The sequence below is a fragment of the Lonchura striata genome, chromosome 2, assembly GCF_050655825.1.
Source record: "Lonchura striata isolate lonStrDom1 chromosome 2, ASM5065582v1, whole genome shotgun sequence".
NCBI classification, from domain to species: Eukaryota; Metazoa; Chordata; class Aves; order Passeriformes; family Estrildidae; genus Lonchura; species Lonchura striata.
This window is the reverse complement of record NC_140704.1, coordinates 25,341,729-25,365,479: the sequence shown is the minus strand read 5'-3', so window position 1 is coordinate 25,365,479 and position 23,751 is coordinate 25,341,729. Positions and strand designations below refer to the sequence as shown.

General features: G+C 40.1%; 1 protein-coding gene and 1 long non-coding RNA gene across 2 annotated transcripts; one reads left to right on the top strand and one right to left on the bottom strand.

The window, feature by feature from the left end:
• Positions 1–1,622: 1,622 nt before the first annotated feature.
• LOC146768154 (uncharacterized) lies at positions 1,623–17,172 on the bottom strand. The gene is made up of 3 exons (XR_014951421.1): positions 5,254–17,172; positions 3,971–4,047; positions 1,623–3,640 (listed from the first exon to the last, which is right to left on the bottom strand). It is a non-coding gene; the product is annotated as an uncharacterized LOC146768154 (long non-coding RNA).
• Positions 17,173–17,230: 58 nt separating this feature from the next.
• SEM1 (SEM1 26S proteasome subunit) lies at positions 17,231–23,202 on the top strand. The gene is made up of 3 exons (XM_085567112.1): positions 17,231–17,369; positions 21,018–21,111; positions 22,997–23,202. The coding sequence occupies exons 1-3, from the start codon at positions 17,294–17,296 to the stop codon at positions 23,037–23,039; spliced, it is 213 nt and encodes a 70-aa protein (XP_085423238.1). The 5' UTR covers positions 17,231–17,293; the 3' UTR covers positions 23,040–23,202.
• The last annotated feature ends 549 nt before the right edge of the window (positions 23,203–23,751 follow it).

Below are 23,751 nucleotides of genomic sequence, written 5' to 3'. Positions count from 1 at the left end.
CGATTTGAATGTCGCTGTGGATTACACTAGACTGGATTTAACCAAAGCTGTTCCCAAATTGCAGGTAAAAAGAAATGCAGAAAGAAATGTTGATCTGTCTCCTCCATTTGTTGTTCTTTAAATGAGGCATGAGGCTGCTTTTAATGAGTAACCTGAGAGAAAAAAGGAGAGCTCTTAGCTTAGGTGGGAAATTCCCAGGAATTCAGGAGCAAAATCCTGCTTTTCATTGAGGTGGAACTATTTTCTGAATTTTTACCCTAAGACAGAGCAACTCATACATTAAAAGTCTGTATTGCTTAGGGAATCAAATCACTTGCTACAGCTCCTGTAGTAATTTCCCAAAACAAAACATATTTTTCTTTTCCATTAAAAAAATTTAAGATACTCAACACACATGATATGCTAAGGGAATTCTTGTTTGCAACAGTAAGAACATAGTGAGAGCCAAAATACTCCATGTGGTAACACACAGGAAAAGAAAACCTCTGTTCCTCAGATATTTCAATCTTTTGGACAGAAAAATAGCTAACACAAATCATTATGCCTTAACTCACTGATTATCTTCTCAGAGACCTCCAAAACTCCATGTTTCAGGAATCCATCTATGTACTACACCAGCTTTTGCTGTTTCCTTTATCTATGTCTTTCAGAGTGATCCCTCTTTATCTTAATTCCTACATGTTTTTTCTAAAAGTCATTGTGTGGGAATATTCTAGGGCAGGATGTACTTGTTACTTTGAACCAGATATTGAACAGACAATGCCCCATTGCTATTGTCTTGGCAATATCTCACTATCATTAAAGAAAAAATAGATTTATTGGATGTCTAACAATATTTGCTACTGTTAATAATACTATTAACATATTTTTATTATTAACTATTAGCTATTGTTATTTATACCATCTTAATAAAATCTTAAGGTGTGTAAGATGTTTATTACTTAATAAAGTAAAAATGCATACTGTTATACAGTGCTCCCTTTCAGCTTCCTTTCTCTTGGCTGCTCTTTATGTACTGGAGGGACACAGCCAAAGGAAATGACAGTGGCAAAAGGTATTTCTGAGGAGGGAAAATCCATCCCCATTGAGAGAATTCTTTGCCACAGCTGGCTGTAGTAGAAAACACCTGAACCCCAGCAGTTAGGACTTTCAAGGAAGTCCTGTATTTCAAACTTTTTCAGTAGTGTTATGGTGTTATTTTCTGACCTGCAGGACATTTATAGGCTCAAATCTGCACTCACAAGTTGTTTTAATCACAGGAGTACCATGTGAAGCATGTTCAGGAACATTTCCATAGAGTCACTTTATACACGGACTTGTAGCTGCTCTCATTTTCTGAACAGAAGCCAGCTGAGGGTAAGCACCTTCCCATCTTACTTGTCATGAAAAAGATATTCCAAGGCAGTAAGTCTCAACTATTTTTTTTTTTTATGTGAAAACCTGAAAACCCTTTCCAGGGAAAAAGGGGTCAGGCTATAATCTGTTAACAGGAAGACTGCTTTACACGGGATTTTTTGCAGTCTCTCTGTCTTCTCCTTCCAGACTGTCTCAGACCATGGGTTGAAAAACGTTCCTCTGAAGTTTGTTTCCAAATGACAACATAAAACAATGAAACAGAAATATCTCTGGCACTACTTTACTATATTAGAATATTTTAGAACTACAGGGAAAAAGGATGTTTCATCTAAGAAGGAAAACATAAAGTTGTTTCACAGGGACATAACCTCATATATTTTCAGAAAGTGTAATTGTGTCTTAATCAATTAGGCAATTAAAAATCCTGTAATGAATTAAAGATATAGTTTCTTTGTTGCTGCATAATGGTTGGAAACTAAATTTCTTAGAGACAAGACATCAAGTGTTTAACCTGAGTTACTGTGCTGTGTTCCCTGACAATCCTCAGGTGAGATTGAGTTTCTGAAGCAATTTTACTTTTTGCTGTGTTGTTCTTTAATTAAAGTTGTGGAGTCCTAAAGTTACAGGTGTGAAGATCACACCTTGTGTCCTTTTACCCTCATAAACATGCATCAGATTGAGATGGGTTGGTGACCAGCTTTTTGTTTTGGTAATTTTTTTAACAGTCTTACAGGAAAAATGTTGGGGTTTGAAGTGTGCTTTGGGGATTTAGACACTTTCTACCTTCTGTGGTATTTAATGGGTAATTTGGTGGTATCTTGGAGCATAAAACAATTGGCTGTGGATTGGAATGAGCTGGTTATCTTATTTCCCTTTGCAAATCAAATTAAATAAACAAACTGGGAAATGCTCTGTTTGAAGGATGGGTGGGTTTTTTTTTTAACAGACACGGCAGATAAAAGCTGATATTAGCATTCTTACATTTAGTTCCTGTGACTATAGACATTCTAGATATTAACCTGTTCAATATGAATACTGTCTCACAAAATGCTGGTAATAAGAGCTTAACCGTGCTGTATTTCATTTCATTCCTGCTGATAGCATTTATCAGCAAAATCTGGATTTAAAACCCCCCAAAATATGCAATTTAAGCCTCATCATAACTGGACTGCTGAGGAGGAAAGTGAGGGGATTATCTGGAGCCTGGAAGCACAAATATAAGAGTGTATTGTCAGCATGGGCTATAGGCCTTTTAGCAAATGGTAGTGTAAGCTTCAGCTGACAGGCCTTTTCACAACTGACAGATGAAAATATGAAACTTAAATTCTTCATGACAGATAGCTGTGCTGAATGAAGAGGCCAATGGGACAGTGCTGGGCTGGGAGCGAGAGTGACAAATACAGGCCCAGTGTCTACAGCGCAGGATGGCTCTTTGTAACTCACACACAATTCATTCCTCAAGTCTCCCCATTTTGTCAAGCAAACTGTTATAGCAGACTGGGGTTTTTTTCCCTCTCTTTTTCTTTCAGATCAACATTTTTTTTAGTAGATGAATGCCAAGTCTTAAAAGATGGGGGTGGAAGATTAAATTTAATGTGCAGGCATGAAAGATGTTTCCTGGATGCTTTTCCATTGGGCTTTTCCACCCAATCTAACACACAGCTACTGTAGGAAGCTTATTCACTCGTTTATGTACTGTGCTTAATCCTCAGTGTTGCAGAGCTTTGTCAAAATTTTTTAAAAATTGTATTTTGAAACCACTGCTCCTTTTTGTCATCACCGCACCTCTCCAGCTGCATTCCCAACCAGGATGCTCCTCGGTGCAGGATAGGATTTCTGGCATGAGATGGAGGTTCTGGGAGTAGAGTCCAGCCCAGGCTCTGCCTCCCAATGTGGTTTTGTAGCAGGAAAAGCACAGGGCAAGGTTCTGTGCAGTCAGAGGGGCCATGTACACCTGTGCTTGTGCAGCCAGCCCCAGTCCTGCTGCTGAGCTCTCTCATGGCTCCACCACTGGTGCCTGCAGCACCCGCCCACAGGGAGGTCACCCTCCCGTGGCCCCAAGAGACTCCTGAGGTGCAGCAGCCTCCTGTGGACAAGCGACTCCTGCAGATTTTGCTACTTCATCTGCCAGCACCAGTTTCCAAGCTAGTCGCCTTCAAGCCACGCTCTGTCCAAGAGATGGCCTGTATGGCTGCCAGATGGTTTCCAGGCAGGAAAGCTCCTTGGCTGGGTGTCCTGAAGGCATCACATCAGATGATGGCAAAGGTCTCTCCGGCCCTCAACTCTATGAAAAAGAAGAAAACACACAGGCAGGTTTTGTTGGTTTGTTTGCTTCTCCTTTGCAGAGGGAAGTGCCCAGCTATGGAGCTGTTATGGTCTCCCCTGTGTTTTCAGCCTCATTACTGGGTTGTAAAAAGGGGAGATAGGAGCCAAAAAAAACAACACACAGTATGGCCTCTGGTCAATCCCAGAGTAATTACCTCCACAGAGTTCCCTCTGAAGTCAGTGGACTGTAGGATCCAATCCTTAGTATTTGTCTTCTTTTATACAATTTGTAATCATCAATACAAAAAAAAAAAATTAGAAAGCCCTAAGGTAATATGTTAATTCTTACCAGATGTACTGTATGTATCCTTATATGCTAGAAGCCTGGCAGGACTGCAATGTCACAACAGACATTTACTGAAGTACCTGGGGAAATGTAACAAAAAGTGTTAGTAGAAAATGGTCTTTCAGCTAAATTACCTAATATATTTGCTAATGGTATCTGATTTAAAAGCCATAAAAATACTAAGTTAAAAGCACATTAGAAGATGTGGTATATTTATAAGTGTTTGTCACCTTGGCAACAAAAGAGAAATTCCAAATCTAACACTAGCTTTCATGGGCCAAGACCTTTGAAAATTGATAAATACCTACTCTTTATAGCAGTGATCTTCTCTCAGTGAAGAAATACCCCACTGTAAAAGGAAGTTCTTCATTGCATAAGAATATTTCTGATAGCTTTCAGCTATGGTTTTGGCCTGTCTGCCCACTGTAGCATAATTTATAATGCCTTAACAATGAAAACAATGTTTGTAAATATGGTAAAGCACTGATCTTCTTTGTTGCCTTCTTGTAACTTTGAGCCCTAATTTCCTTTCTACAAGCCAAGTTTCTTAGCACCTTTCTGAGCTCTAACCTGGCCTGGGTCAGTTTGCAGATCTATAGCTCTGCTCTGATGGCTGTAGAAAGAGCAGCCATCAGGGCAGAGCTATATTTACAAGAGTTATAGAGTCCCCCTGAGGGTGGGGGCGGCCTCCTTTTTCCTCCTATGAATAGCTGTGCCACAACCACTAAACTATGCATGCCTTGATAAATGAAGTACCAGTTTCAGCTCTGCCTTCCCACATAATATATGGTCCCATAAAACTGCACTTTAAGACTAAAAGGAAAGCTATTTGCTCACTTGTAATGCAAATGCTTCCAGTATATTACCTCTGCATACAACTGAGTATAGATCCTTATTATGTTAATTTTCTCCACTGGTTTGCCCACTGCTCATGGATGAAGATCATAGGGACAGATCTACACAAAGAAATAACAGTAACAAAAAAAAAAATATTCTTGCTGTCCCATGGACCCCTCCAACACTGCAAAGTTCTGTTTTGTGGCAACAAGTTTCCCTGAGGAACAGGGGGTCCAATTAACTATGAAAAAGAATATGCCCAAAACTAAGCATTACCCAGCATAATTGCCCTATACTAATATTCTCACATCTGATGGAACTGATTAAAAAACTTGATCACAAAACCAAAAGTAAAATCTGTTGTATGTGGGTAATCTCTCAGCAGAAGTGAAACCCTGTGGATTTAAAGCTCCAAAATGCCTTTAAAGATTAGAAATGCCTTTAGGGACCTTTAGGTAGCCCTAGATTAGGTGTTGCTGAGCATCTCATATCCCTCTTTTTCTTCCTTCTTCGTAGATGCTTTCATTTTTCTTCTACTGTTGATTCATTATGTTGACAATTGGCTGAACTGAATTGACAGCTGAATTGTCCATGATCTCAGGAGACACTGAGCCAAACTGCACAGAAACCCTGTATTTATTCTTCACTTGAATCAAATATCTATGGGAGAAAGGAAATTATAAATATGAATTAAAAATTTTGAGAAGTTGCTTTGGAAAGAAGAACTTTTCATTTCAGATTTGTTTAGGACATATTGGTGTATAATTCTGCTGTCCTGAGTCTAAAGGTTGGGGTTTATTTTAAAATAGGAAATTTAAAACCACATATTTCTAGTCTGATTTAGATTTCCCTGTACAAGTGGTCAAGCCTAATTTTCATCATAAGCACACCTTGCTTTTGTTAAAATTAATGAGGACTGAGAGTGTAATCAGATTGGACCTCCAGCCTTGCCAGTGTTTCAGTGGATTGAAGACCAAGCTCACAGCTCTATCCATCTCCATCCATCCATCCAGTTGTGCCCCAACACCTCCTGAGCAAACATCTCCAGTGAACCATAGAACTGACCCTTATATTATGGAAATTGCTTTTTAGCAAAATACGTGCAATTTATATGGAGCTGATAAAGCTTCTATTAAGGCACTGGTTAATAGATGTGGTTGGAGCTATTTTTCAAGTATTGATAATAGGGTGGAAAAAGGGTTTCAATTAACTGAGGTTGCAAGAATCATATGGATAGACATGTGCTCTTACACTCAAGTGCACAATTTTCACTGATTGATAAACCTAACACACCACTTGAGACTATATTCTAGTTACATCACTTCACCATTAAATTCTTCATTTACCCCCAAATGAATAGATTAACATTAAGTAAACTCTATTGAAACATTTCAGTGAAGCTTCAATATAAATTTGTACCATAAATGATTACAATTTTTCCTTTGAAAGTCATTATTTAAAATGCACATTTCAAGTTCTCTATGCAATAAGTGTTTCAGATATGCTTGTTCAATAAGTTTATGCAAATCTGCAAAAGATGAGCTACACCATGTATATAATATATATGTATATAATAGATGTGTATAACATACAAAAATATAACACCTTTTATGAAATAATGAATATAAAAATTAATATTAAAATATTACTAAATTTTATTATAAAGGTGATCACCCACATTATTTTAGCAAATCTGTATTCATAGTTTTTGCTTGCTCTTATGTATGCTTCAAATAGATTGGAATTTCATTTTGTTTAAAATAAATAAGGTAGGTCATATGATTCTATCTATAGAGTCAGCATTTTATATGCTGGAAAAAAAAGACTATTTTTGATGGAATTACCTTAAGAAGAGGTATAAAATCAGTACTGTTAAAGGACCTTCAAGACTCTGGGCCAAATTTTGAGGACCATGGAGTTGTTCTGTGAAAACCAGGTGGCTAAAACCCACATTGTAACACCTCAAAGAATCAGGACTTCAGTACTAGGTTTGTACTTCAGACACTAGGTTTGGCTGCCCACAGAACCAAAGACCAATTACTACTTGCTTTGTGTTTTTAAGAGGAGATGGTTTTCCATTATACCCAAAAGGCAGCTGTCACAAGTCCTTAATGAATATTTGGAGCCCCTTAGGATCATTAGCAGTATGAAAAGATATGATGTTTCTAAATAGTCTTGTAAACTTAGGAATTCCTAATCTCTGACATCATAGGAGAGATATGTCAGCTTCTTTCTTTTTCTTTTAGCATTAAAAATAATATACATTTTTTAAAATTCTCTGTTTAGGCTATGGTTTAAACTCTTAAAACTGAAGAGCCAGGCATTTGGGTGTATTTGGTTACACTGTACCAATAAACCATGCATGTGATAACTGGTTGGGATATATAATTCTAAAGTTAGTCATATTTTGGGAATTGAGGAGCCATTGCTTCAGTTGCCTCTCAGATCTACATGTGATTGTTCAAATTTATTTTTCTTTGTGGCTTCCATACAGCCTGCATAAACACTGAACATACAATTTCAAACCTTACTGTTTTGCTTTGGTTATACTTCAGACTGCAGCCATCTCAAACCACTTCTGAGTGAAAATACAATGGCAAAAATGGACTTTTCCCTTCAGATGACAAGGCAATGAAATACAAAGAACAAAAACCTAATTTTTTGAAGCACTGAGTTTTTATATGGCCCATGCCATTAATGTGCAAGAACTTTTGTGAAGATGGTGCCATAGGCAGAATGATGCAATGGAGAGGATCTAAAAGACCCAGCATTTCTGAAACTTCATTTTAAAAATAATTATTATTGTCTTAACTTTAAATATATTATCAGATTCCTCAAAGATTGGAAATTGTTCTGCTGACCAAAGTTATGTATCCTACTGGTAAGCAAGAAGTATTGACTTAGAACATCAAGATCTGTTCTGAATGGTTTTAATAAAATCTGAGTTAGTACAAAGTAAAAAAAAAAAAAAAAAAAAAAAAAAAAATCTAGATTCACAAGAACATGAAAACAAGATTATAAAACAACCTTCAAGACCCCAAATATCTGACCTGCAGAAGAGCTTGCCATTGCCATCTCTGGGTGTTTCAGATCTTTCAAAATCAGGCCCAGAGCCTGAATAAGAATGTTACCACAAGATATTTTCATGGTATTTGCAGATTTTCTTTACAATACCTCCAGCTTTTGATTGTGCTAAAGGCTTAAAAGCAAATCAGAGAAAAGACTTCCCTATTGTGTATTACAAAAGATAGAAGCCAGAAACAGTAAAATTGAGAGTACTGTTTCCTAATGCACTCCTTCACATGACAATCAGTTTAGATCTTTTACTTTCTTTCTTAGCCAATCTCAATAACTAACTCAAATCTAACTACTCAAATAACGACTCAAATCTAACTTTTTTGCTGTAATATACCACTGTAGGTGATCCTACCCATTTTTAATTTACTTTGTATGCTAGAATAATTACCACCACTGTACTATCATATTAGCCTGCTTAATTTTATAGTTTATCTGTACAATAAGTACTGTACAAGTAAATATTTTAACTTATGTGTGTGTATACAATGTAGACAAAAGAATTTTATATATATATATTCTCAATAAAATATTTGGGTTTGTAGATTCATTTGACATATGCTCACTGTTCACTCTGATGCTGTTTTTGTAAGAATTCCAGGTGTCACTGATACTACTGTGTTTGGGATGGGGCTAAGAATTATAGTTACAAAAGCTTTATGTATTTTGGAAAGCAGAGTAGGACAATGAGAGTGTGATTTCTAGGGTTTTCTTTAAAACATAATTCAGAATAAGTTCCTATCTAACAGAGAAAAAAAAAGGACTGTCAGGTTTTCACAGTTGTACATACAGTAGCCCAGAGTTGTCTGGGCCAGGTGCCGCACTCATGAGAGCTGTTTAGATGAGCTGAATTAAGATCAGGATTTGCCCAAATTGCTCCTTGTGGCTTTGATTTGACATACTGCATCAACTTCACTTGGTAATCTAAGATAAAAAGAAGACTAAGATAAAGAAGGTCTCAAGAGTGTCCTTGTTTAGAAAGAAATTAATTGACGCCTCTGCTAGTAGCACAGTGTTTCTTCATTTCTGTGGCAAACCACTAGATGATTCATCAAAGCCTCTATGCTTGCTGAAGAAGACAAGTTAACAGGAGCTCTGAGGAAGAAGGTATCCTCTGTTTTGCAGGGCAGATGAGGAGGAGCTTTGGGGCTCTATGGGTTTCTCCATGCCATGGGCACCACTGCCTGCTTTTCCAGCTGCCTGGCAGCACAGGAGCTGGGGGGCCCAGCATGGTGGTCCTGCTCATGCATCACACTGGCCCTGCATTGCTGGCTCCTGTGTTGCATCTCTGGGAGCTACATCCAGGGCTTCAGGATTAAAACACGCCTTAGACACCTGACTTTCATTGACTTCAAAAGTCTCTATGATAAAATATACCCATCTTGTTTTCCTGACACATTTGCAATGAAGATTTCTGCAAGCATAGGAAGTAAACCAACTGCAGAACACTTCTTTCACAGGCCATAGATGAACCACATTGGGGCACAGGAGCAGCAAGGATTGAGGAGAGTGGAGGGCAAGAAGTGACTTGCAGGGACATAAACCAACATACCTGGACTCCAATTGCCCACCACCTCACTGAAGTGGCCAGGAGGGAGGGAAAGTTGGAACCAGCAAGAGGCAAGAAAGGAAGAAGAAGAAGAGGTGTTTGACTGAAGGAGAGCCTGAAGAATTCCCTGAGTGTTTTTTCAATTGTTTATGTCTTCTTTTTTACCCTCAGTACACCAATCAGTAATTAAAAGGCTGTGTTAATTTGCAATAAATTAAATTAAGAGAAATTCCCTGCATTAAGGCTGTGCTGCCTGTGATACTGCAGAACAGCTGAATGACAGCCAGGGCTGGTGACAGGCAGGCCCAAGGGGCTGGAAGGGCAGCAAGTACACTCTTGCCTGCCAGCACAGCAAAGCCAACACCAGCAGCACGCTCTGAGTGACACACACTGCTAGAGCCAGCTCCCACCACATACACTTCAGAAGCTCCTGGGGGGATTGCTGAGCTGTTAAGTGAGATAAACAGATACATTTAGGGCTAAAAATGCCCTGGAGGAATTTTGCCAGAGAAATGTGGCCAACAAGGATTACTGCTCTTACTCGAATTTGTAAGAGATTATTTATATCTCCTGACTTTTCATACATAATTATGGGCAAGTCCTCCTAATATAGTCAGAGATGTGATAGGTCCTTTCAAATTATACTTCAGGGCTGATATTTAAACCCAGGTGCTCTGAATCTCCACCTTGAACAGCCCATTCATGTCTTTTCTGAACTGAAAGTAGAGAGGGGCTCTCTGAGGAAGTCCTCTTACATGAAGTTGGCCTCAAGAGTCGGTGGCCTGACTCTTGCTCTTGAAATAGTCCAGGTATCAGCAAGTCCCACAGCTTGCCAGGATTGCTAATGAATAGCCCTGCTTACCTATCTGAACATAAGAAATAATGCTAAATAATTATTCCCAGGCTACAACATTTGATTTTATTTGGGTTGTATTTCATCCTGGCCCCACCTGTAAAGGCAGAAGCATATTTGAGGCGAAAAAAAAGGGCCTACTCTGTTCACCTGATTCCTAAAGGTCATAGAACCTATAGGTTCCATGGAACCTATAGGTTCCAGAGGTTGGTTCCAGAGGTTGCATACTAACCTCTCCTGCTCAGGCTACCAGTGTACTATTCTCAGGGCAGCCATGGCAGAATAAATGAAGTCAGTTGTGCAGTAACATGAAAAAGACACTGGAGCACAAAACACAGTTATTTCAACATATGATAGGAACTCAGTCCCTTAAGCATAGGCAACTGATGCTATTTTGGAAACCCTGGGGTGTTTTGCCCCATCTCCAGATGCAGTAGGGCAGGGCCAGAGTCTCCCAGGTTACATCAGGTGGCCCTGTGTTTTAGGGCATCTTAACTGACCTTAGAAGTGTTTGTTTAGGCAACTGAATTCTACCCTGACAATCTTGATACTTGCATGGACATTCAAGTTATGGTGAAAGGTACCTAGTGATTATTTACATTGTAGTTACCCCTTTTACATTCAAAATATCCTTACAATTTGCATCAAGGTTCTGCAATAAGCATTCTGGTGATACAACTACATGGAACATACAGTTATCTCAGGGCTACTTGGCTTTGTAAAATCTGGTTCTGAATGTATCTGTTACTCTTCCAGATTGTAGAGCTGAGAGGCCAGAAATCAAGTGACCAGGCAATGAAAGGGAAACAATATTTAGGATGCTTTCTGTGCCCTATACAGAGGAAGAGTCAAAGGAAAATACTGGTGAAAATTTGTAATGAGAAGAGAAGAAAGATGATACCAGAAATGGCAAACAAAGGCAGGAAATAGCCTGCTGGTGGTGTTAGTTCTTGATTAGGAGCCCGTTAAGTTTTGGCTAGAGGGCAAAACCCAAGGAGACATTTTGTCAGCCCCAATGTGGAGAGAAAACAGAAAGACAATAGAACAATTAGACAGAGGAAGAGAGCAGAAGTGAACAAACATATTGCCCCTATTACAATGACACACAGCTAGAGCTTTGCAGCAATACTGCCCAGCTGCCTTTAGACCGAGTGAAAATGAGAAAATAAATCAAACCTTCTTTTGACTGTCAAGGGCAAAGAGAGAACTGTTTCTATTTCAGCCACTGGTAACCCGATAGCTTGCCACAGCATTATTTCACATAAGGAAGTCTGTAAAGCAACATCTAAGTGTTCCTTGTGATTAATATTCCTTATGATCTGCAGCCACCTAATCGCATCCTGACCCCAGTCAGGGTCAGCTCTGAGAACGGATGGGCTGTGGGAGCAGGGTGGGCTACCAGGAGGTGCTGGTGAATGATGGAGCATATGGAGAGAAAAAGAGGACCTCTGCAGACATGAATAAATAAATAGTGGCAAACCAAAGGCACTGACCTCAGGAATAATGCCATGGGTCCAGAGTTGTGGAGAGCTATTGAAAGAAGCTGGACAATCTGTTCCTCACTTCCAGATGCACTGAATGTAAGATATGTTTTTTTCCTTCAATTTAATCCAAAAAACCTACAGCATAAAATGCAGCACTATCCAGAGGCACAGAAGACTCTCTCTGAAGGGATTCCTGGGATGCATTAATCAGTGCTTGGAATGCCCAGTTCTCTACAGGACAGATATTCTGCATTGCACAGCAGTGCACACATTTTGAATGGTAACAATGCTAATAAGCGTTCCTGGGGTGGGTTTTTTTTTTTTTTTTTGGGGGGGGAGGGGGGTAGGGGGGTTGTTAGTGTTTTTGTTTTGTTTGTTTGTTTATTTGTTTGTTACCAGGAATTAGGTGCATTTGTGGATATCTAACAGCCTGGACCATAAGACAGTTCCTCTCCCACCCAGATAAGCTTTGCAGGCACCACTGATCTGAGACAGATATGTCTGGGCTGGTGAGCTATCGCATGTAGGTCTCTGCCCAGATTTCACATGATAATGATCCACAGCTGGATCAAATACATACAATGCCAATTTGCTTTGCAGCACAGGGCTTTTCTAAATAGGCACTGTATGGTAGCCTGGAACCATGCAGGCCTCCAAAACAACACTTTACATAATATATCTAAAATGCTTAATATAGCTTTGAGATTTTTTTCAACAGGACACCTTTGACTGCTTATAAGCAAATAAATTTCCAATCTGTTCTATTGTCTCTTCCTCATCTTATCCTCAAAATATGCTTTCAGACATTAAAGCAAATCAAAGAAAATGGGCCTAGGCATTGAAATGACTAATAGACCACCTAAAAAAATCTGGAAATCTTAATGAGTAAACTACACACACTTTTTATTTCACCTTGAAGGAAAAAAAAAGGCTTTAATTCTGAAAAGAGGATTTATTTCCATTTTTCATTTATGCAAATTACACTCTGAATAAATAAATCTACATAATCCAGCTCCCTGCTAGACAACTTGCAGCAACATTTGCCAAGAGAAAGACAAGCTTTTCTGATACTAATGCATAAAACATGCTGGATAAAAAAATTAAAACAAATCATATTGTGTAAATAGCTGATGTGCAACTCTGAAAAGAATAATAGAAGCACTGATGAATTACTCAGGATTGTCTTGTTCAATTATTTCTAACATGTTAAGGGTATATTTAAGTAAAGGTTTTAATAGAGACAGTCATATCCCAAACCACTGAAATCTATAGGAATTTTTTCCCTTTAATTTCCATGCAACAGGCATGTAGATCTCTCTGCTGAAGCACCCAATACTGTCAGGCTGCTGGTCTTGGAAAACAACCTCTTCAACATGTAGCTGTGAAGGGGCTGCAGCTCCAAGAAAGCAGATATCTTATACTATTTTGGGAATGTAGGGAGTGCCTTCCCTAATTTGATCAAAATCTAATCCTTGATCCTTGTGTCCTGTGTCCATGTGAATTACAGGCTTGGTGACTGTCAAACTCTGATCATACTTGGAGCTTTGACACCCTCCTGCAAATTTTCCACATTGGAAAATCTGTTCTGGACAGCTGTATCCTTATGCTATTTTACCTAAAGAATTAAAACTATACCATGGGGCAAGGTGCCCCCAAAAGACTTGAGTATTATAAACTGCATCACCACATTTCTACATGCTGTGATGTAGAATTTGAAGATATCTTTTCTTGGTGCAGAAATGTGAGTTTCTCACATGCTTCCAGAAGGCAATAAAGTGTGGGATATACAAAGCCTACAGACTAGAAGCTACATAAGAAGGCCAGGAAGAAACCTTAAGAAAGTATTATTTAATCCCGTGCCTCTGCTAAGAAATCCCAGCCACAAGATTGGCACTAAACCAGTGTTTTATAACAGCTACCTGCAGGATAATAAGTTCTTGCTATTTGCTTACTCTATAGTCTGGCTGTTAGGAACATACATCTGGGACATGGTATGTCATACCCATCCACCACCTGCCAGGACATTCTCCTTGGTAGGCTATTTGCTGTTGCAGACCGAATTGTCTACTTGTCAAATCTGCCCCACCATGAGTGAAAATACCTGATTATACTTTGGAGGAGTTTGATCCCCAAACAACCAGCAAACAGCCTGTTGGTTGTGACACTCGGCATTCATACCAGGTCAAATCCAGCTTGGACACAGTGGAAATCTGAAGGTAAGCCTTGTTGCTTTGCCCTCTGGGAATTTGTTCCTGCAAGGTCTAGCAGGCTTGTTTGGAGAATGCTTCACAGTTCAGGTCCTTCAGGCAACAGAGGATGGGCTTACCTTGATGAGGGAAACACAACATGGCAGATATCTATGCCCTCGGAGATCCTACTAGCAGAGAGTTAAAGGGTTTGGGGAATTACATTGAGGACTGATTCATGCATTCATCTCCTAAAAAGACTGGACAAACTAGTGAAATTGCAGGCTTACAAAACCTGGGGTGTTGGACTTAAACCAATGGATTTAGAGTTTTTATTTTTGAAATGATGATTTGACAGCAATCTTACAAGTAAAATAGGAGAAATAAGAGCCAAGCTCCTTATTTAATGACAGAACTCCAGAAGCCACAAATTTAAAAGAACCATCAAAACATTTGAGATTTATAATAAAAGGAGGAGAATTTGACACTACAGATTTTGGTGGCAACAGAAGATTAAGTTTGGCTAACTGGTGATACAGGAATACTCAGCTCCACAGGAGGGAAACACAGAGGAGGCCTCAAATCCAAGACTGATTCTGGTCAGGCTGTACATCAGTAAGCCACTGCTTCAGGATTCCTTGGTTTTCCTTGTTTCACGGTGCAGTGGGTGGGAAGTACAGATTCTTCTTTTCATGGGCAATTCCTAACTAGTAGCTTGACACAGAAGGAAGAGAAAGAAGAGGTGGAAAGGACTCCTGCATCTTTTCTCTACAGCAGATATGTAGGGAAAGTCTACAAAACAAGTTCAGGCTGCTTCCTGCTTCAGGGATACCTGAAGCTACTTGTCCATAGGAGTTTCCAAATCACATTCTTTCTTGGATAATCTAGGTGCCACTGAGTATCTTGTTATTCCCCAATGTAATCCAGACTTCATAGTTCAGTCAAATTCTAGGTTAGCAAAAAATAGAGCGTTTGAATATGAGCCATGAGTGAATGATCATGGGTCATTGCAAACTTTTGATAGGACAGACCCCTATCCACTTTATGACTGTCGGAACCCCGGGTTTGGCTGGGGTTCCTGTGTGGTGGTAGAGCTTCTCCTCCAACCCGCGTTCCCAAAGGAAAACTCCACAGTCTCTTCTTGTTCGGTCTCAAGATGTTTTATTGCTAGTTATCTAACAGATTAAGTTCTCGGGCTGCGGCCCTTTGGTCAGCGGCCCAGGCAGAAAGGCACACACTCCTGACACCCTGACTGTCCGGTGTCTTCTTCTCCTCTCCCCCCGCCCAGGGCTGCTGCTATCTTTTATAAGATATATTACGTATAACATGTTTACAATTATCCCCCAATACCTATTACCTACGTTACCAAGTGTTTTTCTATTCTAAACCAATCTGTGAGTGCCAACATCACCAAGAACATGGAGGCAAGGAAGAAGAAAGAAGGAGGATGGGTTCAGCCCACTTTCCTCCATCTTAGAACTTCTGACCCCCATGTACAAAGTAAAAACCCCCCTGTACATGCACTAAAACCCCCCTGTACACTACCAAAAAATATTTCCCCCTACTTTGTGACTACATTTACTATATTATCTAGCACTTTGTGACTGCTTGTTCTACCTTCAAAGTTGGTAATTCATTCCATGGTTCAAACTCGAAATCACAGCTAAATCCAGCTGCCTGCTGGGGTCCAGACTGCGTCTGACCACGGCCTGGAGCCTCTAAAAATGTCTGAGAGGCATTTTGAGTTCCCACATATGACTTTATCTTGTACTCTCTTAGAGCAATATTATTCCAAAATTCACGGCTTGCTGAAAATCCCAGCTAAGTTACAACTAGATTTCTGATTTTTTTACTGATTTATTAAACCAGAGTTTTCATAATTTCACAGTCATCACTGTCAGTCAGTCCTCCTGTCACAAAAAACTAAAACATGACCGTTTGATTAGACCTTTCACCTGGTAGATGGGTTCATTTCCCACCTTGCCTCACCTGTGGCTGGATGCCAGAACACGTTTATGCTGGGTTGGAACTCAATAATGTATGAATTCCCACGCCAGTGTTTTGTTGTTTCCCTGACTTTAAATCTAGGATACAGTATAACCCAGCTGTGCAAGTCATTGCCTTGTGAATCAGCTTTTCAGAGAGCAAGGGGAAACATCCCAGCTCCTCCACCAAACCGGCAGTATTGTTACAAGGTGATTGCTGGGAGAGAAGCCACCAGTGCTGCAGATAAACTTGTTCAGGCTAGTAAGTGCTGAACTTTGCCTTTGCTGAAATCATCAACAGAATCTGGAGTTAAGTGAAATGAATACACTTTGGGATAATAAAATCCTGTAGCATTTCTAGTTTTCATGCAACAGCCTAAACTCTTAGTGAATAGCTTAGTCAAACTCTTTCAAGCTGCTTGCTTGTTTCTGTGATGTGATGGACAAGGAATTTAGAACATAGCAAATTACAGAATCACAGAATCAATTAGGTCAGGAAAGACTTCTGGGATCGTCGAGTCCACCCTACGGCCAAACACCACCTTGTCAACCAGACCTTGCACCGAGTGCCTCGGCCAGGCTTTCCTTACACGCCTCCATGGAAGGTAGCCCGTGCCAAGGTCTCTTCACTCCTTCTGCGATTGAATCCCTCCTAGTGCGCAGCCTAAACCTTTCCTGGCGTTCTGAAGCACTACATTTAAAAGCCAGAAGGGAAAACACTCTAACACCGTGGCATGGAGATTAAGGACAGAAGGCTGATACGCGATAGGGTTTGCCTGCATACACACCAACAATGAAAGAACGCAGAGAACAGAGGCGCTCAGCCGCGGCAGCGGCCTGTGCAGCTTGGTGTGACGCTGCGGGACCGAGTCCGCTCTCCCCGCAGCGCTGAGGGCACAGCAGCAGCAGCAGCAGCGCTGAGGGAGCAGCAGCGCTGACTGAGGGAGCAGCGCTGAGGGAGCAGCAGCGCTGACTGAGGGAGCAGCAGTGGCGCTTAGCGAGCAGCAGCACTGAGGGAGCAGCACTGAGGGAGCAGCAGTGGCGCTCAGCGAGCAGCAGCATTGAGGGAGCAGCACTGAGGGAGCAGCAGTGGCGCTTAGCGAGCAGCAGCACTGAGGGAGCAGCACTGAGGGAGCAGCAGTGGCGCTTAGCGAGCAGCAGCATTGAGGGAGCAGCACTGAGGGAGCAGCAGCAGCGCGCTCACCCCAGCCCGGCCCGGGCCGCGCCGCGGCGGGCGGGGCCGGCGGAGCCGCAGGGCGCAGGCGCGGGCCGCAGCGGGGCCCGGCAGCGGCGCAGGCGCGGCGGGGGCCGCGGGATCGCAGCGGGCTCGGGGCGGCGGGCGCGGAGCGGGCCCAGCATGTCGGAGAAGAAGCAGCCGGTGGACCTGGGGCTCCTGGAGGAGGACGACGAGTTTGAGGAGTTCCCGGCCGAAGGTGCCGGGCGGGGGCGGCACGGGACGGGCGGCGAGACCGGCAGGCCGCGGCCTGCGGGCGGGCCGGGCGGGCGCGGCGGTGGGCCCGGCGGTGGGACCGGGGCGCCGTGCGCGGCCCGCCCGCGGGCCCCGCGGCCGCTCCGCGCGGCAGCGCCTGCTGCCGCTCCGCGGGGCCCCGCGGAAGCTTCCCCGGAGCCCCGCGGGCCCTGCGCATCCCCGCCCGGCGGGGCCGCAGCGCCGCCGGAGCCGCGGGCGGGCGCGATCGCGGTGCCCGTGCCCGGCGCGGTGCCGCTGTCGCGGCGCTGGGCGCGTGGCGCTGGATGTGCTGTGTCATCGTGCGAGAGGGCCGGGAACGAGTGCGGGAGAAATTTAACTGCTTTTTGACACCGAAGCGCAGGGCAGAGGAGGGATGAGGGCTAGAAACCGAGCCTAAGTTGGAAACGTGTGAAAATGAAATACTGTGCTGTGTAGTTACTCTTAGTCTCTTTGCTTATTGAAGCTCAGATTTGTGTATGCTAGTTTGCTTTTAATAGGTACAGATATACTTAAAACGGAAGTTAAATTCAATTAACTCAGTGTCTCTTGACAGAGATAGTCTTGGAATCATCTCTATTAGGGCATATTAGCTTTTTATGTCCTTAATTCTTTCTCAGGTTGTGGATCATGACAAATGATATATATCATGATGAATGTAGCGTCAGGATTTTTTTTTCTCTAATGTCTTTATTGCATGTGGTTTTTCTGTGACCTTACAAGCCTTAGGTGTTCTGAATCCTTTAGTTCTGCTAAAATTAATATTTTTGCGGGTACTGATAAAGTTCATGACGTAGTTAGGATGTTAGCTAAAATAAACTTACAAGACTATATTTTCTTTTTCACACGTGTTTCCTAAAAAGAGAAAAAAAAAGGTCAGTCTTATTTAATGTGACTTAACTAATCGCAGTAGAGGAAGTCTCTGAAGCTTTTGGACCTTGAATTGGGCAGAGCCCTGACTTGCTGTTATAGAAGGTGAAATTAGTTTTGCTTGACTCTAGCTGTAATACTAAAGCAAAGTACTCTGCATGCTTTCTGGGTGGAACAGAGATTTATTAAAAAGGCTTCTAGATGTTCTTTCTTGCAGAAAATAAGAACTTCTAAAAGGGTTCATTTGAATCCTCAAGTGAGGTCCTAGTTTTGAGATGTTGAGTGTTCAGACCACTTTGTCTGCTATCTCCAGTATTCAGGAAAGAACTGTGATAACTGGGCTCAAACACATTCCAAATTGTTGTTCTTTCAAATTAAAACACCACTTTGTAGCAACGACTTCTACTACCCAGTTTTTATCCAAAGGAAATTAGATAATGCAAATCTAGGATAAGGGATGAATACATGGACTTTTGGGGTTTATTCCAACCTAAAAATTTACTGAAACAATTTATGAAATCAACTCATGTATCAAAACCAGACGTGCCCAATTTTTATAGGATTCTTTGAAGTATAGCATAAGTATACTATAGTAGATGAAAATACATGTAAATGAGTCACTTAAGAATCTTTTGTACAGTGTATTTCAGAATATAAAAATATAAAGTGATGGAGCAGGGGATAAAGAGCCCTAAAATCCTAAAATTTGTTTTTTGTTTCCCAAGTAGAAAATAAAACAATCAGTGATCAGCATATAAAAATATATTTTTAAGTAGTTCAGACATGACGAGTTTATAATTGTGGTGTATATTAGTAATACTTAATGGTAGTGGACTTTTAAGTGCTCTTAATACTTTCAATCCCAGATAATGCTCTACCTTCTTTTACTTTTGTTTAGTCACAGGCTTATAATGTAGCAGGGAGTAATAACTGTATTATACAATTCTGGGGTAATAGTTTCAATATACAGATGTTGCAGAGTCTTGTCCTGCGGGGATGAGAATGTCATTAATTTAGGCTTTACTTTCACCCTCCTCCCCACCCAGCAAGGGAGATGAGATGGACCTTTCTGACTCCCCTTTACTCAGTATGATTCAGAGCATCTTTTTGCAGTCTGCCCTGCTGATCTTCTGCGACTGAAGCTGCTGTTTCTTGTGCTGGATATGAGTTACTGGGAGATTTTTTTTTTTTTCAAGTTTGTAGTTCTGTCTGAGCTACTTATATGTTTGTAGATAGAAAAGTTTGACTTTGTGTTAATTTTAAATTGTTTGTTTTGTTTTTCCTCTCTTCAAAATCCAGTTAATCAGTAAAGTTTCTTTCTTGAAAAAAAAAAAATCAATGGAATATAAACTGGCAAGGGCAAAGCTTATTGAGGTAGCTCTAAAGGATAAGCCCTTCCCTTTGAGCAACTAGCAATACAACTAAATCCAAATAATGCATATTTATATACAACATTTTTTCTTCACCTTTTTTCCCCAGTTCTTTTCTTTTGCTCTCACAGCGCAATTTCTACGCTCCTTCATCTTTTCCCATTATATAATTTATTTGAGTAGGGAAATTTAATTGTAATGCCTTCCACACGTGTGTCTTTAATCAGTGACAAATGGATTTTCCTGTCCTGGCGAATCTCAAATATTAATTTTGTTGCCTGTCAGTGTTAGAAAAAGGAGGAGAAAATGCAAAGACCAGGCTTCATTCTTAGAAAGTTAGGTGTTCACAGTGAATTAGTTTTTGATGTTTTACCCCACTAACTTTCTCCCCTGCTCCCTCCATACCTCCATCAGTGTTTAATGTTACTTTAGGTCTTAGTCCTCAAAGCTTTCTGTGCATGGGCAGCAGATGGCTTACTAGAATGACAGGGGAAGATCAGTGTTATCTCTTTAAATACAGTAATAGACTTTGAGAAATAAAAAGTTGCAAGTGTCAAAATTAGGGGGCTTCTTTTTTTTAACATTTAAAAAACTGTGCGTCTTTCAGTAGGAATAAACTGAAAAACTAAAAAAAATCAAGTAAGCCAACTTCTGTTTTCATAGTGATTCTGAGCCTTTAATTTTCATTATTTTTCTGAACTATTTTGTTTGGTTTTAATTTTTTTTCTAATAATGAAGCATTATGTGTATGATGAGTAATTTGTCAAGGGTGATGTGCCAGATTACGTATTATAGGAAAAATATAAATAAAGTTAGTAAATGGACATAAAGTGTTTCCCTACAAAGGCAAGACAGCTTCTGCTGTCTCGGGAACCCCAAAATAGCTGATTAGAGGTATCAAGTGCTGTTTGCGGGTGATTGTCTCAATTTCCTTTGCTTCTGCATCACAAATAGTTTTTTGTCATCTGTCCATAGACTGACTGCGTCTGATTTGAGGGAACCATGTCTGTGTTTTGGCAAAAGCATCTGATACATATTTGCTTTTTTAATCCGAAAAAGATGTTTAAATACAAATCTGGAAGGATGATGCTACAATTTATCCATAAGTATGCAAAATATCTTTTAGGAATGTTTAATCTTGCAAACCATGATGTGTGTGTAATGATTTTTTTTTTCACCAAGTTTTGTGTTTGTTGTAATTACAGAAATTTTGAGATGTGTTTTAGATCTTTTGTCTATGTCTTGAATGTGATCCAGACTTCTCTGTTAAATTTACCAGAAGTCTGCCTTTCCCTGTGGCTGAGCTAACTGGTCAGTAAGACATGGTACCAAAGCAGTGTAGCATACAATATTTAGATATGCTTTTCTGTCTTTAGATTGGACTGGTTTAGATGAAGATGAAGATGCACATGTCTGGGAAGACAACTGGGATGATGACAATGTAGAAGATGATTTCTCCAATCAGTTAAGGTAATTTTATTTAAACTTTCTGTTCTAGAAGACAGGTAAAATACTTTAAATGGAGTTAATTAGTTAATATCTGAAGGTTTGAAATCTGTCTGAAAGTTTTTTTTTTTTTTACTTTAAAAAAGTAGAGATCTGAAATGGAAATAAATGAAAGCGGTACTTTTTCCTTTTCTATTTAAAGCTTTTTAGAAGCAGACTTAGGGATTGCAAGACTCTGAAGCATTTCATCTTTTAATAATTCTACTGAAAATGCCTTAGGACATTGTGGTGACAGAATTTTGCTCTATTATGCAAACAATGCAAAGATCATGGAAATTTGAGATATAGTTGACACTTTGTCAATTTAACATGAGTGAATCCTTTTCTAATGACTTTTCTGTGAGTGTGTGAAAGTTCTGAATTGTACTGCCAAGATTAATGGCAAGGCATCCAAGATTATCCCTTTGTGCTATGTGGTGTGCAAAGTATGTTACAGTTTTTATGTCTGTACTTTAAAATAGCACTGTTGTTCTTTGTCCAAATGGGCAAATTTTCTGGAGATTAGTGATCTGTATTAACATTAAGGTTCTTTCCTATGTGATGAACATACTGGTTATGAGCAACAACAGCAAAGTAATTGTTAATTACATGCTTAAAAAAAGTGATAGCAATTTGTGTACCTCTAAACCAGTTGCTTAATCCTCTTTGTCACTTGTAGTTTCAGTAATCCTTTACTGACGCATAATTATAACTTAAATTGTTTCAAGCATTCAGAACAAAGCCAGATTTTATAATTAATCCCTCAGTATGTTGCATGAGGAGCAAACTGTCTGTAATGCAGCCTGCTTAAACAGTTCCTGGGTTGATCTCCTTTGATCTCCTGGGTTGATCTCCAGGGAAAGCAATTATTTTTGTGTCTCCTGCATAAAAAGTTGTTGGTATAGTTATTTAATATATGGTTCAAAGGCAGTTAAATGGTAATATTGGAAAACATGTAGTGAAGCAGACTTCCAAGAAATAGTTTAATTCTTGATAGACATAGTTGATCTAGACAAACTTTCTGTAACTGGCCTTAGTTGCAGCCTGCAGTTCTGGTGACCGTATAGTGGTTTGCAGTGTTGCCTGGTTGTAGCATGTTGCTTTCATCCCTAGAAAGCAAATGCTGCAGTCCTCCACTTTTAAAGTCCTACTACTAAATGTGCAAATTGACCCAAAATATTTTTAGAGATTTGTACTTCTGTATCTAGGTGCTAGGATAAAACAGGATGCATCCTGGCTGGTGTGTTCAGAGGCAGGTGAGAAGCAAAGTGGTGGCAGGGCAGGAGTGATAACAGTTGTAGTTCCTGACTTGCTGTCCTGGCCACAACTAAGGACAACAAAGCAATCATTTCCCTCAGAATTGTTCACTGCAAGGTGTATTGCACCAAGACATAAGTAAAAATTCCAGACTGCACTATTTTAAAAGAAAAAAAAAAAAAAAAAGCTTACAATTGTTTTGGAAGCACATGCAGTTAAGTCAAATAGAATAGTGAGCTTGCTTGAGTTAAGGAAGTCTTGAGAATAATGTACAAGATTCTTGAGAATATATGTAAGACAATATTTTGGTTATTCTAACGAATCTGGAGATGTTGCAGGTGCATAGGTGCTACTTTGTGCCATATGGTGGGTCAGAGGGCAATAACTGTGATTAAAACAGATATTTGAATATTTCACTGCAAAGTCACAGTGATTTAAGATAAAAAACTGTAGTTCAAGAATTACAGAGTAAGTAAGGTTAAGGTAATTAGTATGAATCAAAAAGCAGTATGACATTGCTATTTAAAATGATTGTATATTGTGTAGTATATTTAATTTTTTAATTAACAGTATTGTGTATGTGTTTCAATATATCTGTCTTTCTTCTATACAGAGCTGAATTAGAAAAACATGGATACAAGATGGAAACGTCATAGCTTTTGCAGAACATGGAGTGGTTTAACACTGAACTGTGGATAGACTTTATTGAGAAAAGAAGAAAAGATGGAAAATGAGAACACACACTTAGTTCATTACCTGCTTGGATTTATTATTGTTTTGTATAAAAAATAAAGTTTTTAATCTTAGCCTTGTCATACATTTAGCCTCTACTCACCTGGTACATTGTATTTTGGTTCTGAAATGTCTTGTGTAGCGGAATTCATGGACCTGCCTGGAATGCCACTAATGGTCTGTCAGTGGCTGATGCTCTTGCACTGGCTGCTGTCCTGGGGAGCTAAACACATGTAAACAGAATGAAGACTAATGAATGTTGCTGTCACAGGAAATAAAATACTTCTGTATTTCAATTAAAATGCAGCAGAGATTGAAAGCAGTCTTAGGGAGTGATAAGGCTTGTTTTGCCTCAGGCTTTAATTTCATAATGACTTGGATTTTTTTTTTAGTCATTTCATGTAAGTGCTGGTTTAATAAAACAGAGTTCAAAGTGTCTTGTAACAGCAGAAATCCAAACTCTCCAATCTGGTCCTGTAATTTCTCAGGACTGTTAAAGATGAGACTTCTCTGGAGGTGAAAGTTCTGTTCTTGCACTTATTTAAGTCTAGGAATGTCTGCTGAAATTGCCTCCAATTTGCCAGTTACAACAGTTCATCTGTATCACGCAAACATGCCTGCGGAGAACAGAAATCA